We start from the raw sequence: 22,933 nt of genomic DNA on the forward strand, positions 1-22,933 counted from the left end.
ACAGCTGCTTGACCTACTGCAGGGAAAATATTTATACTTAATGTAACTCCCAAGCTGCAATCACTTGCCCATATGCTTAATCTTACAGTCCTAATGTCCGTACCGTGGTGACACAATATGAAAGTCAGACACTCATGTTAGCATTTTCAATCTACCATATGGTAAATGCCAATTAATAATCTCCTGTAGGGTTCCCAAATGTTAATGAGTTCTCACTGACACACAGCATCAGATCTATAAAGTGCTATCCTTCAAAAGTAAAGAGTGATAATTGATATCACTCACTTGCTAATATATACAAATATAGTTTGCTATCTCAAGGATATACCCCTGTGTCCTAAATCCTTCTTAATAACATATGCATCTCTCTTGCAGACTAGCATAATACCCTTAAATTAATATATTGATTTTGTTCTTCAATTTATGAAAATAAACCATTTTCTCTATAAAAACTTATGTGATGCACCTTAACTGGGATGTGAAATCAAAATTCTATGGAGACAACAGAATTTCTATAGAAGCACATCAGTGGAAGTAGCAATTGTTGAGCTATTAATTAAAAATGGAAAAAAATGTCATAGGCAGTACAAAGGAATGTTGCTTTGGTGAAGTATTTATTGCTACATGATTCATGCAACTTCCAGTAAGGTGAAATACACAGGACATATGTATTTCATAGCAAATTTATGTATACAAAAGGAATAGGATTTTCCCTATATGTTTCCATCACAGATATTTTAAACCCAGTATGTGCGTATTAAAGGAAAACTGAAGATTCCTTATACACCCGGAGAAATGGGATGGCTGAAGTACAATGAAACATGCTCAAATGAAATCTAGACATAGCAGAAGTTTCAGCAAAGCCATTATAAACACCAGAAGCTACATTTGACACAGTATAGTTCAAACTACTTCCCGAAAGTTAGAATTTTTCCCCTTCCCACCAAAATCCTAAATAAATGAGAAATTCAAAATCATCTTCATACTGGACAATGGGTAGAAGATTGGATACTATTACCAAAAATCACACTTCGTATATGTGTCTTGATTACCTCTTTTAAAAATATAATATTGTTAAGACAGACTTTTTAATTACATAGTTTTACATTTGGATATACACGAGTGGGGCTATAGACTTGGTGCATCAGGTTTGCATGCTAGAAACATAATAGATAATGAGGTCCATGAATTTATTTCCAACTCCAGTTTGTTTATTTACATACTGAATATTGGTCATACCGTTACTTCTTTAATTAAACTACTATATTTTTAAATATCTATTTTCATATACACATCATAAATTTTACATCAGTGTTTGGCCCTATACTTCCATCATAACCTTTAAATTGAACATTATTTTATTGTTTAGTAATAGCAGGTTTTGTATGTCCTATAGGACCCCACAGATGGCCATATTTTTATTTCCAACGTATGCAGTATATGCATCTTTTTCTGGGCAATATTTCTGCTATTTATCTAGACAGCATATTCTAGTAACCCTACTGAATAAATAAAGGATCACATTTGAAGTTGTATGATGTAAATCATTTGACTCATGAATAATTTCTAAATGATAGGAACTTGTCAAAACTCAGGAAAAAAGACAGACAACAAGTAAAATCAGATTAGGAACAAACCCAGCCTCATACTTAAAAGGTTGTATATCAAAACATTTTAAAAATACTGTTCCTTTGAGATATACTGCTGTATCACAGAATAATCATTATTTTGTTTTAAATTTCTGTGCCATCAATTTGGATTTAAGGCATAAGTTCAGTGCAGAACATTTTAGGACTTCAGTCTTACAGACAGTTGAAAATTAGCATTTCAAAATACGTGACGTTGAAAAAAAGGTAACATCTTACATTGTCAATCATAAAAGCTAAAATCCCTTTTACAATTACTACATTTAAAGGACAAATTTACTTATCTAACATTTAAGTACTAATGACAGCAGAATATCAAATTCAATTTGTGAAGATATATTTATCATTTTAATTCAGTTCAAACTACAATTTAAAAGCTGCTCAGTCTATATCTACCAATTATAATTTAATTTGCAAACGTCTCTTTTCACTTTTTTCCCCTCCTTGTCTGTAGGAAGACAAGATTTTTTTAAGTTCTTCTTTATCTTCCTACAGACTGAAAAAATATTGTACAATAGTCTTGTTCTCACTACTCCTAAAGATAGAATTATGAAATGTTTTTAAAGAGAAATACAAACACAAGTGTATTAGTTGCTCATCTAAAAAGATATGTGACAACCCAAGGACATTATCATTTTCCTTTTCTTTTTCTTTCTCATTACAGTGGTTTAGGGACATTGCCCAGAAGTGCCTGCCACTGCTGTCACAGAATCCCTACGGTACTGGCTTAACTCATCCTCTTTGGTCTCTGATCGTAGGGGTAGGGACAGAAGAAAAGGAACATGTTCAAAATACCCGATAACCTCAAAATACATAAAGCAGAAGAATATAAATTGGAGCAGACCTAAAATTTCTCTCAATTAACAAGGGAAACTGATGTAGTCTCCAGCTGAACCTACTATCTGGTGGAAAACAGAGAAGTGATCCAAATTTGTCTCTTTGTCCCACTGGTATGGTGGCACTGAGCATAAAGAACTTTAATAAAAGCAAACTTGTCTCTCATGATGTAAATTTAGCTTCTTTAAAATTTCTCAAAGCTTTTCATTAGCCCTTTCAGTGTATATTTGGACAGTTCAGAGTTGGTCAATCTCTGTTCCCTGATCTTTTCATCCTACATCATACTGTATATCATACATCATCCTGCAACGTCAGAATGATTTGATAAGCTAATAGATTTATAACTGATAAAGAGTACTTGAAATGTTTAACAAGAATAGGTGAATGATTTAGAAATTTGCATTTTGCTATTTGCATACCTGCCTTTAGTAGTCTGCTGTCTCATTTTATTAGAAAAGTAAGAACAGAGACAAGTAAATGATATGAAAAATATATAATAAAAAGTTTATTAGAACAACTTCATGGTTGTGAATTTTAGGAATCAGGAAAATAGTGCAAAATAAGACAACACCCAAATTGGGTTATCTGTGCAACCTTAATGAGACTCTATTGTGTCTTTCATTCCATGAGGCCATCTCAGTTTTATTCAAGACCTTTCTTTACCAGTGACTGATGCTCACTGGCTGTGACTGTATCAATATTTTGTTTTTCTTCACTTGTCTGTAGGTCCAATAAGCACTTAAGCATGTTCTTAACATTAGGCAAATAAACAGTGTCTGTTACAAGAGTAACAGTTACAAAAGTAAGTAATAGTCGATGTCAATAGTCAAAAATTCAAATTAATGGAATGGCATTGGTTGGGTTACAGACATATAGTGGAAAGGGCCATGGATGAAACAGTGGCCCCACTTAACTCAGTGAGATTTTTTTCCACAGATTACGAGGAAGCCAAGACTTTTAGCATGGCATTTTCCTGAATTTAAGCTATTTCTTTGTGCTAAATATGTACGTTAAAGAAAATTGTCATTCTGTCAACATATTAAAACGGTCTTCCAATTTTCACACATGCACTTTGAAGACATCTTACATGTGACATGACAGTCATTTTAGAAAACTCACTCAATCCGTTTTAGCTGGGAAGGGGTTTTATTAATGATGTTTAAAAATGAAGACTTCCAAGAATAAATTGAAACTGGCAGAACTGACCATAGTCACTGTATTTAAGAAATGAGAATATCCCTTCAACTGATCCAGAAAAACTAAAATTTGACCAAATCATTTCAAAGCTATAAGCTAATGGTAATAAACCTCAAAACAAATGAGCTATAGGAAAAAAAAACCACTCAACATATTGTGTAAATTTGTTGCATCTATTAGGTTTTGTAAAAATTTGAAGGGAAGTACCCTAAAATAAATCTTTATTTCTGCCTTAGCTCTGAAGTGCACTGCTTTCTTGGGTTATTCTGTACACAACAGAGCAGTCAACTACATAAACTTAGGCCCCAATACCGAAATCAAATATAGGCAGGTAAAATATCTGTGGATTTTCACTAAAATGAACAACTTTTTCTGAGGCTTTGTATACATTGTTCTAATTGCACGGTTTGAAAGCTATTCTTTTAGCATGTAAAATATGACCAATTCCATTTCCTGTAGTTTATTAAAGTTCAAAATTAAGCCCCCTGGAGATTCAGGACCAACAAAGGCCATGAAAAGGAATGTGGCACTGTGCCATTTCCCAGAGGTGAGTCTGGAGGGCAGTATGTGAAGGATCTATTCTATGTGTTAAGTCACGGCTGCAGAGAGGCACACAGCAAATATATGAAGTTAACTAAAGGAATTCATAGATTGTATGGTAGGGAAGAAATGTTTGTAAAAAACCACTAGAAAGTATATAACATTTCTATATGAAATAAAAAGGCTTTTTTTTTTTAAAAAGATGTATTTCACAAAAAAAAAATTAATATAAGCACAACTCTGTGAAAGGGATTAATACAGAATCAAAATGCTGTCATGAAGACTGATTCATGGTGTGTCTGGAAAACCATGCTACTCACCATAATGTACGCAAGCCTATGCATAGATTTTTTTATAACCAACATATGGATGAGAAAATAGAATCAAATCAAATCAAATAAATCATATTCTGTGAATTCTGTCACACAGAACAGCCAAGCATAATCTGCTGAATTTGTCATACAAGGTCATACAAACCCACACAAGGCTCCCAAAAAGCCACTTGAAGAATTTTTCATGCACTGACTGAAGTAATTATACTATTTAGGTCCTTAATTAGAAATGGAAACTTTAGAAGAGTTCTAGAAAAGTATAATTTTTATCCAGGTCTGTGTTTATTTTTCCCTAAATACAAAATTCTCAGGGAAAGGAAGCAAACATATTGCTTGCCTTATCAATAGCATCAAAACATGCACCAGAAACTTATGACTACAATGAAAGAGAAACCAGCAGCAGTCAGCTGCAAGGACTGGCCTCCATTTTCACGTCTAGTGGCTTCACAGTATTTATCTGTGTGGATGAGAATTGTTACAGAAAATCGAGAGTGTGAAAAAGAAGCACGTTTGAGAAAAAAAATGAAACAATTGATAAAACATGAAGAATAAAGTATTGAAAGGAAATAAAAGGGACAGCGGGAAAGAAAAAAAGAGAAAAAAATAATTAATGCAATATTTACCAAAGACAATCACTCGAAAGACATCACTGTACTAGAAACATCAAATTAGGATTAAAATGTGGATGAAATTCTAACCATTAAAGTGTTTTGGAGTTGCAGAATGACAAACCTGGATAACAAAGTTTTCAAACCTTAAAAGTAGCAACACATAATTTTCCACAGTAGCCAATGTGGTAAACTCTTTGGTCCAACTTTACAATTCACTTAAGCACTTAACCTGAAGCATGGGATCAATCTCATTAATCAAATGCTTGTCAAATCAGAAGCAGCATTGCCATCACAGATAATATCACTTTAAGTGGCCCACACCTCACTGGCAAAGGTTAAGGCTAACCTAAAAGTTAAGCAGGAAATTGCAGATCAGTTCAGCAGCTGAGGAGACTCCCAAGGACTGGAATAAGCAGGTCATGCTTAAGACAGCACTGAAAGAAATGTGCTTTGTTCTTAGTCATAAGTCAATGAATTTTAAGTTTAGAAGAGGCAAAACTGGAAAGAATACATGGCAGAAGAACTGCAAATATTTTGACCTATTCCCAGGAAAGCTTGTGGTTTTGTTTTGGAGAATATTTGTGGAAAGAGAAAGGACATACGCAAATAAATATAGGACATATATAAAGGAAATAAACAAATAAAGATGTACTAATAAGAGTAGTACAGTAAGTTTTGTAGGAAGAGGTGATATCTGTGAATAGACCCGTTGATTTAGCTAGAAGTCAATACTGGGCTTGGCTCCCCTGAAGAGATCTGAGAACATTCAGCCAAGTCTAACCTAAATACAGGCTTTCACGAGTCCTTTCGTGCTGGAGGCTCTAGGAACTCAGGAAACTACCATGCAACACCACTAAGAAATAGTGGATATTTCAAGCAACAACAAACACCAACCCATAGGCTGAAATAAACTGTAAAAAATGAGTAATTACATAAAAAGATGGTTCCATTCATGAAAGATTCACAGGCATGAAGAAGAGAGAAGCTTGTTTTAGCTATTTATTGTTGCCATTAAGTTAATCCTGTTTCTATGAGTTCTCGTAAGGGTCCAGAACAGTCCACTGTCAAAGCTGGTCTTAATAATATGGACATAAGTGTACTTGAAATAGGGATGACCAATGCATTTAGCACAGGCAGTTGGATAATATTTAGATCTTGACTATAATACTAGAGTGAGAACAAAACAAAGGTTTTTTTTCAACATATGCAACTCCTTAGACATTCAAGTCCTCACAGAGTATCTGGTTACTATCCAGCGCAATGTTTGAAGATTGCATACATATTTTCTTCTAACATTTATATTGAATGATAACTTTTTGGCAGAGAATATAGTCACACTTATACAACACAGAGTATGTTTAAACATCTTGATCTCCTCACCCAGAGAGTAATATTTTTTTACCTACAGTGAGTGACACAGTAATTATATGGATAGTGACTAATACCAGTGTTAGGCTACTGTTTCCAAAGAGACTTCAAAAAAAGTTGAAATGCAGAAAACCTTGTGCAGTGTGAATAATAATCTTGGTTATATCTAAATCTAATTGCTAAAAAGGTGAATTTTAAGAAATTGTAAAGGAAGTAGAAGAAAACTCTTACAAAACACCCAATTTATGAAACTGGGTGTTTATGAAAACACCGTTTCATTCAGACTGCTTTGTGTTGGTCCCCTAATTATTTAAGCCTTAATAGAATTTATTTAGGGTTAAAATCAGGGTAGAGAACCACTTGTTACATCTTACACAAATGTATAAGGATAAGAAAATAGTAGTGAGAAAATCTTCAATACAGTTCACTTCCAACAGTTACTTTAATAATACAGCTTTTTTTTATTTTTAGAGAATATATTCAATGATTTCATCTTTTAATGGGCACTTAAATTTTTTTTAAGTTATAAAGCAACATAATGCTAGCAATTACCTCTAATAAAACAAAATATGCAGGTGAATAAGAGTTATATACCTGTAAAGTGTGACTTAACAATTTAACATTCAACATCTAAGATCATTTTCTTTTTTTTCGTAGCATTGAAAAGATAAGCAAACTTTAATTCACAAGGTAAAAAAAATGAATTCAATTACTTTTGAAGTAGGAGCTGTGAATACAGAGTAATTCTTTAACTATTATTTGTTTTTTCTAATGTTCTAGTGGTGCTTTTCTAGTATTCAGTGGTGGCTAATTGCTGTGATAGCTGTACTAGAAGAATGAAGTTTTATCAAAAATAAGCAGTTTTTCACAGTTTTCTTTGCTTATGAACATCCGCTTGTACTGATAGCGTATGGCTTTTTGTCTCTCTGATTTATATCAAATATGTTCAACCAATGTTTGTAAGTGATTTCTAGTCCTTTTCATGTAAAACCATTGGAGTCTGCAGGGCAGACACAGCTATTTTTAGCCTAGAGCAGGAACATGCTATACCAATTAAAACAATGTTCATCTCCTGGACTTAATGAAGAACAGTTCTTACTCAGCATACTTCTAGTATTGGTCAGTAAAACACAGCAAATAGATTTTGAGGGGGCTATCATCTCACTGCCATTTTGAATACTAATTTCTCTGATGATGCATATTGTTGGGATTCTATCAACAACAACTATTGTCAAAGCATGAGACCTCAACGACACACTTAATCTCTTCTCTCTGCCCTCTTCTAGATTTCAGTTAGTAAAGAACATTTCTTCTTCTAAAACAGCAAAACATACTGAAGACTGCTTCAGATTTTTAGCTCAGAAATATGATCTGAACATTTTTTCAGATCTTCATTTACCAGCTTCTGGCTTTGGAATAACCGTATCCTTCAATCTACGAGAAAATGACTGCCGGTAATGTTGCAGCTCTTCCTTGCCTTGGGAGTAAGATCAGAGCTGCAAGGAGACTAATATCCTCAATGCTTTCATTTTTGCCTGTTATACTTTGTTCTTCCTCTGGATTTGATGAAAAATAAACTAGACGAAGCTGCAGAGGCTTCTCAGGCAGACTAACGAATCTTTCAATTTTGGATATTACACAAACCCAGTGGAACAGGATACAAAAAACATGTACCTGGTGCCTATGCTTGAAAGAACAAGATTTTGGATTTTGATGTTTTGGCACTTATTAAAATACATCTACATTCAAACACACACAAACAAAAGATTTTAGTGTATTTTAACTAAATGGAAAATTCAAAGATTATTAAAGACTTCAGGTTATTAAAGATTCAAAGATTATTAAGAGGTTTATATTTCCATTTTAAAATTTTTGCCCCAACTCATTTACAGATAATATCAATGCTGTATTGAAAAAGATCAATTATTCAAGTAAAATAAAATAGCTGACTTTCTACTTTAAGAGCAAAACACATTCAGACTATAGCTGTGGAACTCCATCAAGCATTGAAACAGTTTTTTGTTTAAGAGATTGGGGATCATAAGTCCCTAGTAAGATATTGAAGGGCAGAGTTGCAAATGAAAGCGAATCACTTGGCAGCTGATCTGGAGGAGCTGCTACAATCCTTCAGTAATGTGCAAGTGATCACCTGTCTTGGAGGAGAAGTTTGCCACCTAAGAAAGGAAGCTAGATAAATATTCACTTCACAGGTATTGAAGAAATTTCTTCTCAGCTATTTTCCACTGGATGATATCAACTTATCTATAAACAAAATCCCTCACTGGAAATTAATAACTTGGCATCAGTGACCATCATATCCAATAGCAGAAGATATATAAACCTCAACTTTCTTTATAAAATGAGAATTATATAAAAGAGATATCCAATTTTGTCTTAAAAATTCTGATTCTTAGAATGGAAATTTTACCTTTGGAAAGATCTTCAAGCTCCTTCTGCACTTTTCTTTTTCTCTCTTGGTTTCAGTTTATTGTTGGCATCTAAACTGGTGCAAGGTCCAAAGGTAGTTTTAACTGTTCTTTCCCAAATAAATCTGATTGAGGTAAACTTCTAAAACAGTATTTTTCTTACTGGGATAAAATTTTGCTTCTATCCTCAGTTACCTTTTTAAAGAAAGCTTATAGGAATGTACTATTATTGAAGTCTCTGTTCTCTTGCAAGTTTAGTGAAATTGTCAACCAGATTCAAAAGTTACCAAAATCCACACAGGCAAATTGATGGATGTTGGTGCAGGTGTGCATACTTACATCCATGCACAGGGAGTGCAGTCACAATAAGCCTTAAATTGAAAATCAGGCTAAAATGATTTTCTTGAAGAATTGATACACAATATAGTTCTACAGGCTTTTTCTGGAGATTTAAACAGGCAACATAAAAGCTGCAAGTAATGAGTTTTAGTCTTAGCAGATGTAGCCACTGGTAGCCTTTTAAGTTTAGTTGCACAGAAAGAGACTATGGAAGAAAAAGAACTACAACTCACTCGAATCCTCTTAATCTAACTTTTAGTTATGCAACATATATTTCCCTAGAAATAAGAATAAGTACTAGAAGCCAACTGTTGACATTACCCCTTAGCTACCTGTATGCCTTAGAGTGTGTCCTGAAATAACACATTGTTATGGGAAGGATCTTCTCTTCAAGTGAGCTATATGTGATCACTACTGACCGATTTTGGTTGCTGGCAGTTCTGCAAAATCCTCTAAAGGGTATACCTACCTTGTTCCTTGTCTGTTACCTACAGAATAGTTAACCGATGTTCAACAACCAGGCAGACAGTTTATACCTGCAAAGGCACGTGGGTTACTGACTGTGTACTAAGGCAAAAAATTCCACAAATGTAACTGAAAACCCAAGCTGGCCTGAAGAACGTACGTTGTTGTTAATGATGTGAAAGCAAGGAAGGAAGAAATATGGCTTGGTTTTATGGGAACAAGGGCTGTAAATGGAAACCTATAAAATAAACATGGCGGGGTATCACTAACCCAAAAAAGCCACATTTCAGGATGAAGAGTTTCCATAAAACCCATCAGCCCTTCTGCTAAAATGAAAATAGGTCAAGGAGTAAATTGAAATAAAACAATTACCTTCCCCTCTTTCCTGATTTATTTTAATAATTTGCCTCCATATGTTTCCACTTCCTGAACCTTCCTGCAGGCTGAAGTTCTGTGTTGCTGTGACACGACTTTGGTGATGTGCTGGTGATCACTATTAGATAATCAGCAAGCAGTTAACAAAGCACTGTGTCTGTCTCTGCATCTGTATCTTCTGTTGGGCCATTATTTTTGTTGCATGAATTGTTTAGTGAGATAACTAGATATGGTCATTGATTTTATGTTATGTTATTACTAGATTTTATGTTATGTTATTACTAGTTATGTTATCAAGAAGGCACATCTTGGGGCTGTTGAAGAAAAATGGGGGATTTCAACAGAGACCGCCAAAAGCATAAGCACAGGATGACAGCAGAGGTCTTGGAAGTGCAAGCACAAGACAACAGAGGGCCCACAGCTACAGGCACAAATCACAAATGGTGACTACCGCTCACTAAGGCAATGCAGCTTTGGGATTTCTGTAAAACTGATTTTAGGGATAACAAAGAGAACAAAGAACAAGTAATTCAACACACATAAAACACACTATATATAATAAAATTTGGCTATAACTTGGAATTTGTGAACCATTGAAGAAAGAGTGTGAAAGCAGACTATGTTAGAAAACATATAAAACCAGACTTCAGTGGACCAAAGAGTGAGGAGAAGAAATCCCCACAAGCAACATCATACTCCTACCTGTGAAGGATGTGGGATGCTGATGACTCATTGTAACAACATACTGGGAGGATAAGCATAACACCAGGGGAAAGGGTAGATACTAGAAAGTTTTTGTATATCAGTTTTAACTGTATCATTGTTGGGAATGAGCTGTAACTGAAACTAAGGACAAACAAATTCTTGGAGCTATATAATGCAAGTTTCTTCACGTAAACTGCACATCATAGTTGGTCTCGCACCCTCAACTTCAGGCTTGTTTGTAATTAGTTAAAATAATTCCAAATAGATCTGCAGTTATTTGAAATCCAAGCAAAATGCCTCAAAGGACACAAGAACTAGTCTGATCTGAAGTTTATTTATAGTTATCATAAGTCAAGAAATGTTATATGTCTTTGCAGTGGGGTACACATGAACAACAGTGAAACAGGTTGCGTTTTGGCTTCTCCTAGCTGATGCATGGCCAGGGTCAAGTGCAAGCTTCTGGAGAAAGGGGAGGTTGTGCCCTCCTTCAGAGCAATGGAGACTCCACGGGGAGTCGAACCACAGAACATGAGATGGGGCAGGGCTGGAGGGATGTGAGTGACAAGGAGAGTGCTTGCAGCAGCAGTAGAGGCTGCTGTAAAACCTTCCCCAGTGACCTGGATGGGCCCATACAGAATTTATTTCAGCACAAAAAGTGACTGAATTGCTGGACTGAAAAAATAAAGAAAAGGATCTGCTCTGAGAGAACACCATGGTTGGGAGGGAGAGCTTTATTTCTGTTTTCCTGTACTTAGTCATTCTCAGTTTTCTCTGGATTAAAAAGTTCATTGTGCTAGTTTACATTCTAATAAGACACTGGTTATAGGGCTCAAAAGCCCTTTTTGGTATACTGGGATATTCATATCATAAGAAACAGGTACAGGCAAATCCACCTCTGAACTCTGCCTGAATCAGCTTCCCGGCACACTGGAGTTTTAAATTTTGTCCTTCTTAACAAGGGAACTTAGGTGAACTACTTGATTTTTCATGTTTTAATGGCTTTGTAACCATTAGAAAGAGTTTTATATCCATTTTATCCCCAAATTGATAACCTAAATATGATTTTTTTTGAGGCTAGAAAAACATCTCAGTGATGTCTTGGATAAAGACTAAAGGCATGGTGGCAGTGTTCATACCAATGTCACTTTCCTAATTTTGTTTCTTCATTCATTTATTCATACATACACATACACACATACACGCACATAAATAAATACCCACACAAACTCAAATACATATATATACACACATACTGTAGCACTGATATGACATAATTATTTTTCCTTTTCATTCCCTTTGACACAAACCTTTGGAAATCCTAAAGCTGTCATTTTTAGTAAAAACTACGGATAAAAAGTATGTTTGGCAAGAATGGAGTCATCTTTGCTACTGTACAGCATAAGGTGATGATAACAGAAGATATCATATATTAGATTGTCCATCTTTGCTTATCGGTGTATGACTTTAAGCATCAGTGACAGACATTCATTGAAAAAAAAAGTAAATGAGAGGCTCAGCACTGTAGCAAGAAAAATTCACGGGTTTCATAAGGAATGCACTACAGATTCAGGCTTATCCAGTGATGTTAATAAAAAAAAATATTAACAGTGCATGTAGTATTGGAAGTTAAAAAAATTAAAACCAAAAGAGCAAAATGAGAAAATAGGTTAACTTCTTATTCTTACTATCTCCAAACCCTTTTCTCATTTTTCTAGAAGTTATATTGGAACATTAATTTATAATAAAGAAGAAAAAACTTTAAAAAACAAAACACACATTTTTTAATATATCTATTGGCCTTTCAGAGAAACAGCACTGATTGGATAACAGTCTTTGGAAGATTGCACTTATATAATTCTTCTGCCACTAATTTCTGGAAATATATATAAAACTTGCTCGAAGTATTCTCTTTTAACATCTTCCTTTTCATCTTTTTTTAAGATTTGGTTAATCTAAAGCTGTAGATGTGTTTCTAGGTTGCAATAGTAATGACTCAGACTGACAGCTATGATTGGGACATTTCTGTGCCAGCTGTACAGTACAAAAAGCCAGGATCTCTATCTCTGCACTACTGAGAGGGAGTAAATGGACCCACACCAATGGTCTGTGGTGTCAGGTCCTGGAGCTGATGGACTTCTGCTGTTCCCAGTGACACCTAATCTCAGAGGGTTTGTTACGGCTGCAGAGGTCCGTCTATGCCATTCTAAGCCTGATAAGGAGCCGAGCCAAATCAGCTCCTTTGAGATATCCTTTTTTCCCACAAGACTAGAAGAACCAAACACTGAAGAGAACCTGGAATGAAATTTGCTAAAATATCACAAATCAGTACTTAAAATCTTCAGCAACAGGAAAGCACATTAATGTTAGAGATGCACATGCCTGCAAGTACTGCAGACAAACATTTTAGTGAGATATTGGAAAGTATTAAATACTGTATTTAAAAGTATGCCTCTCTTTCTTCAAAGCAGGATTCTTAAACTTAAATACATACTCATACACCTAAGCAAATGGTGAAATACAAAGATGTAATTGTTGACTGCAAAAAATAACTGAAAAAAGTAGGAAGTAAAACTTTATATATATATATATACATATATATATACACACACACACACACATACCCATTATCTAAGTCAAAGTGTCTTAACTGGGTCTATTTGCTGAGTATTTCTCAAAGTCAGTGCAAGGACCTATTGGTAAACACTTCTGAAAACCAGGACACTTTTATTAGGTGGTCTAATAAATTCTTAGGAAGTAATTCGCCAATTTGAGTGAGTCAGTGAATGGAGACAGTGTTAGAGGCCTAGGAACAGAAATTTAAAAAGCCAGTACTTCTATTTTGTAGCTGCTGGGGCCAACTACGTAAAAATTTAAAGGAGTGTCTGACTCATTTATACACCTCACTGATGCAAGACAGCAATTTGCAGCTTAAGTCTTCTTGCTAGACCTAAGACTGGAAGATAATCACATGGTCTTACAAAATCTGACTGCCAGACAGGTACTCACTAGCACTTCCCTAACAATTAGAAGATATGGGTTCTATGCCCACAGGAGTTGTGCACTCACAGAAAGTACTGGCTTCCAGTCCCTGTCCTCCAGGATTGCTCCTTATGCATTATATCCAGGCCCTTGAAAGCAAAACCGGACTTCTTGTGCAGGAACCAGAATCAAAGTCTCGTCTCCTGTGATAACTCCCATCTCCCTGATAAGCCCCCATCAAAGGGCTACAAAGACAGTATGCTTGCCTCTGTCTCTCTCCAGCTCCCTGATTAATTATATTAGCTTGTCCACATTTTCACCATAATAGTATGTTAGGAATAGCCACCCATCATTACAGTTATGGGATCCCAATACTCTCTTGGGAGAAGTAATACTCATGAGATTGGGCCCATGGTATCTACAGATACCTTGCTTTTGAATGGCATTAAGAGGAAGACAGAAACACTCAGCTCAGCCAAAGTGGCATCACCCTAGGCATGTACAGATGAAAAGCTTCAGGAGTCTTAGAAACTTTTGTAATAATAACTTAGGAATGATTAGGAGCAGAGTCTCAGACATCATGAACAGCTAAGTGAGCACAGGATAGGTGATACCGATTTCATCCTAAAGTTTATCTAATTACACTATTGTCACCTGTGTCTGTCTTCGGACCTAGCTGCAAATGCTCAAGCTTCAAAGCAGAAAAATAGGGCATCTGGGTTGGCTCACTGATATCAGAAAGTGTTAATCTGCTTAAAGGTAAGCGTTTTATATGCATTATCAAGTTTAAAAAGTGTAGGTTTCTACTTTTGCAATAATGTAATATGTGTTATTACTATATTGCAATAGTAATTATATGTCATTTCAAAACAAGGTAACCATATTGACTTATGAATATGAATGTTACTCTCCCACTGATTTTAAGTGTAGTTTGACATACTTATAAGAACTGCCAGCAGAATGTCCATATGATGTGAATTCCACAACCTTTTCAGGCTTTGCAAAAACAGTTGTCAAGGAAACTAATTAGTTCCACAATCATAATTGCAATAATGATTCATATAAAGAAAACTTGATGTCAAATGCTGTAACAGACTTTCCTTGCAACTACTGAGAGGTTTTGGGAGAGCACTGAAAGAAAAAAGCCCCTAATAACTATAAAACTATGTTCAAATAAAAATGTTCCATCTATATTCTGAAGCAAGTTTAACTAACCTGCTTTTTACTTGAACAGCTAGAGACCATTTATGTGGGCATGTCATGTTTCTGTCAGTTACAACAGCTGTGGTAATAATATGGAGTACTTTAAATAATTATAGCAGGATTAAGTTAGCTTGCATTGCAAAACAAGTAAGATTTGTGTGAAGGGCAAAATCATACACTAAACAGTTTCAAATGTACAAAATTTAAAAGTGGTTTATCCCTTTCATATAGTCTCTACCTAAATAAGGTTTTATTTACTTTTCTACTTGATAAATATTTTTCCTTCACTGGGACAGTAAGCTTCCCTACATCTCTGTTCCCCTTTCTTTCTTGATAATGTAGTGAAATATTAATTCTGAATGATGGCAATCACAAGGCACTAACTGTTCAAAATCAAGTACATGCTTCCCTATGAAGGTACTGAATCTCAATCAAGATGCAAAGCAATGCTCACTACAGCAATTTGAGTGCCTAAACCAAATATTTTATTATGACTGGATTTGAACCTATTAATGAATTACAAATGCCTTTTCCTTTCTGTAAATGCAAGTAACAAAACCTCCAATCTCCACAAATTGCTATAGAATACTAAAAACTGTAATAGAGGTCCTGAGATAACTTTCCTGAAAACGTATTTTAGGAAAAGTTGTAATGAATAGATGAAAAATCAGTCAGTTATTTCAAATAGTCTACGACTCACTGACACATTACTAGGATCAGTGCCAGTCAGATGCTCAGATTCTGAATGAAACGCAGTTATTGATATGGTTTACATTTTAATATTTTGGTCATGATATTTATTTGGCAAGATTTTAATTTAATTCTAATACTGTACTAGTGTAATTTATAGCATATAGAAAACATTATGTTAGAGGACTTTGCATCTGATTTTAAAACAGTAATGATGACACTGATCTAATTGGGAATTTACTGTTAAATACATCAGTTCACACATCAGATAAAAAATTTTGAAATCTTTCTCATAACTTTTATTTTATATAAATTACAATTAACTGCATAATGTCAGAAATTGCCACAATAATTTATATGTTTTCTGGAATTAAACAACCTTACATTGTTGCACCAAAATATTTATTATATTTATATTTGTATTTTACATAGGGAAGCACTAAAACTTTATAAGTAGGTTACTGAAACACTCTTAACTACTATGCCATTTTCCTTTAAAAAAGTTCCAAGCCCTCCTATTTACACACCTAAAATATGAACAACTTCACTTCTGTGGATTTTAAAACTTGTAAATTGGACTGTTAGAGGGCTGTATGTTAACTAACTTAAGGTTAGTAACAGTAAGATAATACCTAAACAAGACTACTTGAAGTCTTAATCTTGCCTGACACTAAAATAAATACCTTTATTACCTGTGTATCTAAAAGCACGTGTATAGTTATTTTGACTTGGACTGAAATCTAGGATTCTAACATTGTTTACTTACAGCAGGCAAATATTCAGTGTAAGAGAACTTAAAAAATATTGTGAATCTGTTAAATATTAAATTTTTATTAATTGCCATCACCTGGGCTGAAGTCAATTTTTTCTGCACTTACAAATGACTTTATTAGTAAGAGCAAGGTAGAAAATGGGTCCCATTTAAGGATTTTTAATCTACTTTTTTCCGATAATAGAAAATGGAGTCTCAAGCTTTGTTACAGAAAACGTCAGTTACCTTATGCATAAGTTAAGAGACTGTTCAATCACACATATTAATGTACAATGAGTAGTAAACAATTTAGAAAGAGAAAAAATTCTAAAATTAACTTACCTGTAATGATGTTGGGCTTTGGTGGCATGCTGAATTCATACAAGGTTGGTTCAGAATAACCCAATCTATTGGCAGCTGTAATTTGTACTTCATAACCCATGGTCCACTGAAGATGCTCTAGGATGATGTGGTCTCTACTGCCCTGCACTTTTTTCTCTAGCCACTGGTCTTCCTTATCTTTCTGTAAAGATGTAAATATTAGTTTTAATTCTCAAAAACTTCTGTATCGTTTATCTAAACTATATGTCTATATGATGTATAGAAAATAGAGAGTTTCATTTCAGAAGGTTATGAGCATTCAAATCATCCAGTATTGGAGTTCTGAGTACTTGGGCTTTGTGTAATTTTGACCAGTCCTATTCAGGTTTCCACAATTTGGATTCAGGGATTTTGTAGTAGGCAATCTTTTTTTAACTTTTTGGCCTGAATTTGTACTTTGCTCGAGTACTGATGTTCATCTTGGGGAACAGCAGGACAATTATTTACATACTCCCCTACGAATAAATTTTTAAAAAGCTTTATTTTATAGAGATGTTTCAATTTATTCTAATCAATGTTCTTTAAAAGAAGCTTCCCAGCAAAGCCAGGGTGAATAGTTCATGAATGCAAGCTGCGCTTGTACCACATATAAATTATATACTGAAAACATACACTAACTGTACCAATAGGTGGTACAACATATTGCAAACAAGACTCTATGCAATAATATAAAAATCATTAAGAAATTAGGTAGACCTATATTTACACTGGTGAGATGATATATGTAAATCAGTAGGATGGTGTTCTAGGGAAAAAAGAAAGAGTTCTCATAATTTAGATAATTATAAAATGCCTATACAAAGAGATCAGATGAGAACTTCAGCTGCAGTCTTACTTCTGACATTTCTTGAATTTGGAATGCTTACCTTTGCAATTTTTCCTTTTAATATTTTTAGTGCATAACATTTTAATTATTCTTCATAAAATGAGAATTAGAGAATACTTATTTACTTACATGTACCTACATGTATAAAACAGTATGTACTGGCAAATACAAAAGTCATCTTGTTCAAAGGAATATCAGCAGCTGTCAGTAACAATCCATGCGGTCCAGTTCTTACCACACTCTGAGGTACAGTACAGTGCCACACACTATGGCTGAAGGCCAAATCCTGGGCACCCCCCATACAACCCATACAACAACACAGACCCAGTTAAAAGGACATAAACTTTCTGAAAGAAACCCTTCGCGTACAGAGGAAGATGACTTTTTGCTACAGACCACTGCGCTTCTCAGCAACTTATATTCAAGCTCTTTGCTGAAGCATCTTGCTCTTTACTGATACAAGTGTCAAAGAAATTAGCATCTAAATTAGAGAGCTCTTGGCCCAATCATGTTGCTTCTGTATGTCCTTTTCATCCCCAGTCTTCAGAAAATAGTGTGACGGACTAAACTCCCTTATGTGCACTTCTGCAATAACTTATTTCCCATCAACACTGAGCGTGATGATTCTTCCACACAGACTTTGCCTTTTGTTAAACCCTTTCTACTCCTTCTGGAGACACCGGTCATCGGTACTGATATGTTAGCCCTGGGAATGAATACAGACATTAATATAATATAGTAAAATATCTTTTCAGGAACATCCATAGTGAGGTGAAGTGGCTACTTGTTCCAGCAGTAGACCAGCTAAAAGCATCAAAATGGCAGTAACATTAAAAACTATGAAAAAAACTCAAATAAATTAGAGTAAAACTAGTTTACTCATCATAGAGTGAAATCAGTATTTTCTGAAAAGGATATTTCCTAAATAAAGTGACATAGTATTACTCCTCATGGATAACTTCTGTTGCAATTATCTAACATCTTACTGAGTGAATCCACTTATATTTTCACTATATTATGCAATTTTTCAAAATATATCATACAACACTGTTAAAAAGAATTACTACTGATTGCAATATACCCATGCAAATACTCCTTAGTAATGTTAGGAAAAGCAATGTTATGTTGTACAGTATTTTAGTACCTGTTTAAATTGGTGAGGTTTGGGAGTGTTTAGAAAAAAATACATCTAGATTCCAAAGAATATCAGCCTGAGGAAATCAGAAGGTGAACTCGATATGATTTTGGTGTGTGCATGTACAGATGTGTGAATATACTGAGGAATCCTGAAGAGGTTCAGAACCACAGAGGAAGGAGAAAAAAATTTGAACTGAAAAATAAAGGTTCAGGCTAACATGATTTCTGCAGGTGGAAGAGACAGTTTTGTCAACAGATATGTGACTATATTTTCAAAACAAAGCGTAGAATTATACATGATGAATAGAATGAACTTAAGATTTGAAAGAAAAACTATATAGATTTCTGTATGAGGCTGCTCTTCTGTAGACGTAAAATTCAGTTCCACAACTTGGTCAGGTGAAGTCAGAAACAATCACGAAAGGGCTGAAAGGTAACAGTATACCTGCATACCTTGCCAGAGAAGTGACGTCCAACTTTTAGTTCAAAGTGAAGACATCTGGGTGGATCAAGATAAATGAAACAGACAAAACCCAAGTACTGAGCTCAAAGGCAACACAGTGTTTTACGAAGACTGACAAAGACAAGTTAGGAGCAAGAAGAATAAAGAAAATATGTGGAGAGCAGGCTGTCTTCTCCTAACGACAAATTAAACAAGTTTTCTAGAATTTGGCCTATCTTTGGCATCTTAAAGAAAAAAGAAAATTGAAATGTCCTTCATTATAGCTGTTATTTCTTATGCATTTTCAAGTACTTTTTAATAAGTAGAGCTGAGTAACACATCCAGATTTATTTTACTATTAGAGTGGAAATGGAGAGAGAGGGGTGAGAATACAAGTCTGTCAATTAATTCTTTCTACAAATTTCCCTGTTTATGCTAAGGTCCTTTAATTGGTAGCTTGAGAAATAGAAAACAGAACTATAAAAGAAAACTCATACCTTATAAGTCTGTTCTATTATTAATAATGCTTAAAATTTATAGAAAGTTTTATATATGCACAGTGCTTTACAATAAATGAAAGACAAAGTTTTAAGTCATGAATCACAGTCTAATTTGAGGAGTGAGTTAATATAATCTTGAATCAGCATTTACTATTAGCAGTTTTATCATTAATATGCACTAACAAATGCACTTTTTCAGACACTACCATTAGATCTGCAACCTCAGACACTGAACTGTTCCTTTATTTTCATTTTGTTTTGTTTTCTATAATGTCATAATACTGCTTTACAGAAGGTCACTGATGCTGCGAGCTTAACCAATGACCGACAATTCAGGGATCTTACTGCCCTCTTCCATTACTCATAAGCCTTAGATTCACCCTCTCCTCTCACCAGTATAAGCCCTTAGTTGAAACAAATCTATGACAATGCCACAGATTGAAGACACTTTAAAAAAATTAATATTATTTCTCAATTACTTGTGTTTAAAAATAAGCATTTATCTCTGATCTAAAAGATGTATTTGTAAGATAGCTGTGAGTAACCGAAGCACCTAAATACCCTGAAAAAAAAGAGTAAACTAAGCATTGTGAAACTCTAGTCTACCATGACTTGACTGCTTCCCATAACTGAGGCCACCTCTGCCACCAGTGGAAATAATGAAAGCAATCCACTGTTTAGGCACCTATTTACTAGTGTGGAATATAACATCCATCTCTTTAATGTCATTTTATACTGTGCCTAATATCACATTCTCTGGGAACTCATAAATCCTCAGATAGGACATACTAGAAGTTAAAGTGGCTTACACTGTACAAGTGAGGAACAGTAATTGACCCCCTTCAGCCTCTTCCCTTCTCCATCCTCCCTAAATCATTGCACTAAAAATTCAGATCAAACAGACCTGTTACTACAGTGGCCACTGTGATAGGAAAAAAATGGCAGGAAATGCCTCACTGTCTTGAAACTTGACAGGAAAAAAATAAAGAAACCCTTAAGACAATAAAAGAGTTTAAAGTAGTGTGACTTCACAGGGCAAGAATTAATTACATTAAGAGGGTGCTTTATAGGTCTGGGTGATATTTTAGAGGAGGTAATAGAAGATTAATGCTGAACAGATAGCACAAAATGGCTTATAACATACATCGTGTTAAAATGCAACGCAGGTTCAAGAACATGGCAGCTAAAGTAGAATTCAGATGCAGTATCTGTAGATACCTCAGAGTGGGACTAAATGAGAAATTTTGTGGTTTTAAATTATTCATTTTTACATATTTATTCTAGCACGTATAAAGCAACAAAATGAGCACGCTCCTCCATTGATGCAGTCAAAGAAGAGTGAAGCACACAACCTACAAATCAAACTCTTGTCAGTGCCAAATTTCAGAGCTTTAATAGTAACACTGTTACGGGTCAACATAGAGAACAACTTTTAGGCCTGCAAAAGCTAATCATTTCCTTTAGACATCATTATGGATGAAAAAACAGAAGAAATAAGAAATTTAATGCTGTTTTTTTAAATAATAATTTTTAAGTGATTTTTGTTGCCCCTACCTAAAAATTCGTACCCACAAAAGATGGATATTTTTATTATTTCATTTTAGTTCTAAATTTTTACTGAAATTTGGCATGGTAGGAAAAAGTAAAACCTTTTTTTCTAGCTTACTACTGGCATTCTGTGATCTGAATGTATAGAAACAGAATTCCTTTTTCCAGTCACTATGAAGTCTATTCCAATACTTGTTATTTAAGCATTATGAGGTAACTCAGAATATGATACCATAATCATAATTAAGGTTTAAGACAAATCTTTTCAAAATAATACACTGATATGTATTAGCAAGGAACTGTGGGCATATGCAACAAGCACAAATTGACAATTACAACATGTGCAGCTATAAAATCACCGCCTTGGTCAAAATGCACTGGACTAACAAGCACATATTTTGCTCATGACTATATGAGAATCACGCGTAAGTAACTGTTCCTATACGGTGATTATACATTGCAGGGTGCCTCTGGTCCCTTAACCTTTGTAATACTAAAGGAATATTACTTTGTAATACTAATGGAAGGCCACTTGCTGTTTTATAGCCTGCCTTTCCCTTGCAGCTTTGTACGCTGTCACCCAACCGCCCTGAGTTGCTCCGTGGCACTGTCTTTCCCCTGGTATCCCAAGTGCTCTTGTCCTCCTGGCCTTCTTTATCTCCTCACCCTTTGCTTTGCAGCTCTTAGTCTATAATGCCATGCTACAATCTCTTCAACCTTCCCCTCAAAGCTTTTAGTTTATCACTATGGAGCCTAGCGGATAACAAAGCAGAGAACAGCAATTCACACATCCAGTACACATTTTCCCAGATACATACATGCAGAAAGTGCAAGAACCAGCCATGGCGCAACACCAGCAACAATCACGTGTGCCCCAATGAGCACTAACAGCATCATAAGAAGGAACAACTGGGAGTTTGAGTGGGTCTCCATGAAAACTATACAGTTATTACAAGGAAAGTGGTCAGGGGACCACCTCCGCACAGGACAGGATGCTTGTCTGAGGATCTCCATCACTGCTTTCCCCAGTTGGCTATTGGGGAGGAATCTTCCCTTCGCACTCTCCGTTTGTCTCCTTTTTTTCCTAAGGTAACTTTGCAGTCAATATCATCCATCAGGTATGGATCCCATCAGTGAAGCTTTATGTGTGTAAGTCTGTGTCAACTTTTTCTGTGCAACAACATAAGTCATTATGAAGCTGCTACTCATAATAATTGCATAACACTTACTCTTCTGGAATACAAAATAAAATGTGATGCTTCTTAATTATCTGATTATAGTTAATAAGTCCTGCCCATAACATGAATAAACTAATGCTAGGAAAGTAGAATTTGGTAGAAATAACATATATGATTCCTGGAAAAAGAAAACTTGCAAATTACCCTGGATCAGATAATTTTGTTCTGTCTTAAAAAGCTGTTTCACTCTCAGGTTTAACAAGATATGTATAAAACTTAAATATGAAGGAACTGACCCTGAAGGAACTGACCCTTAATAAGACATGAGCTGTTATGAAGCATGAAAAAAAAGCCACTGATATATAGCTTGTTATCTAATATGCTCTTTAAACATGTAAGCAAATATATTTGTCCAGGTGCTAGTAATGAGGCTGGCAAGAGTTATAGGAAAGCTAAT

The 22,933-nt window shown here is 34.9% G+C and overlaps 1 protein-coding gene across 1 annotated transcript in view; it reads right to left on the reverse strand.

Moving 5' to 3' along the window:
- NCAM2 (neural cell adhesion molecule 2) overlaps positions 1–22,933 on the reverse strand; it is a 168,681-nt gene that overhangs the window by 22,593 nt on the left and 123,155 nt on the right. Inside the window, exon 15 of the mRNA XM_067290097.1 lies at positions 16,807–16,987. Within this exon, the coding sequence (XP_067146198.1) occupies positions 16,807–16,987 (181 nt within the window). The remainder of the gene's footprint in view (positions 1–16,806; positions 16,988–22,933) is intronic.

Source organism: Apteryx mantelli, chromosome 1 (genome assembly GCF_036417845.1).
Source record: "Apteryx mantelli isolate bAptMan1 chromosome 1, bAptMan1.hap1, whole genome shotgun sequence".
Taxonomy (NCBI): Eukaryota; Metazoa; Chordata; class Aves; order Apterygiformes; family Apterygidae; genus Apteryx; species Apteryx mantelli.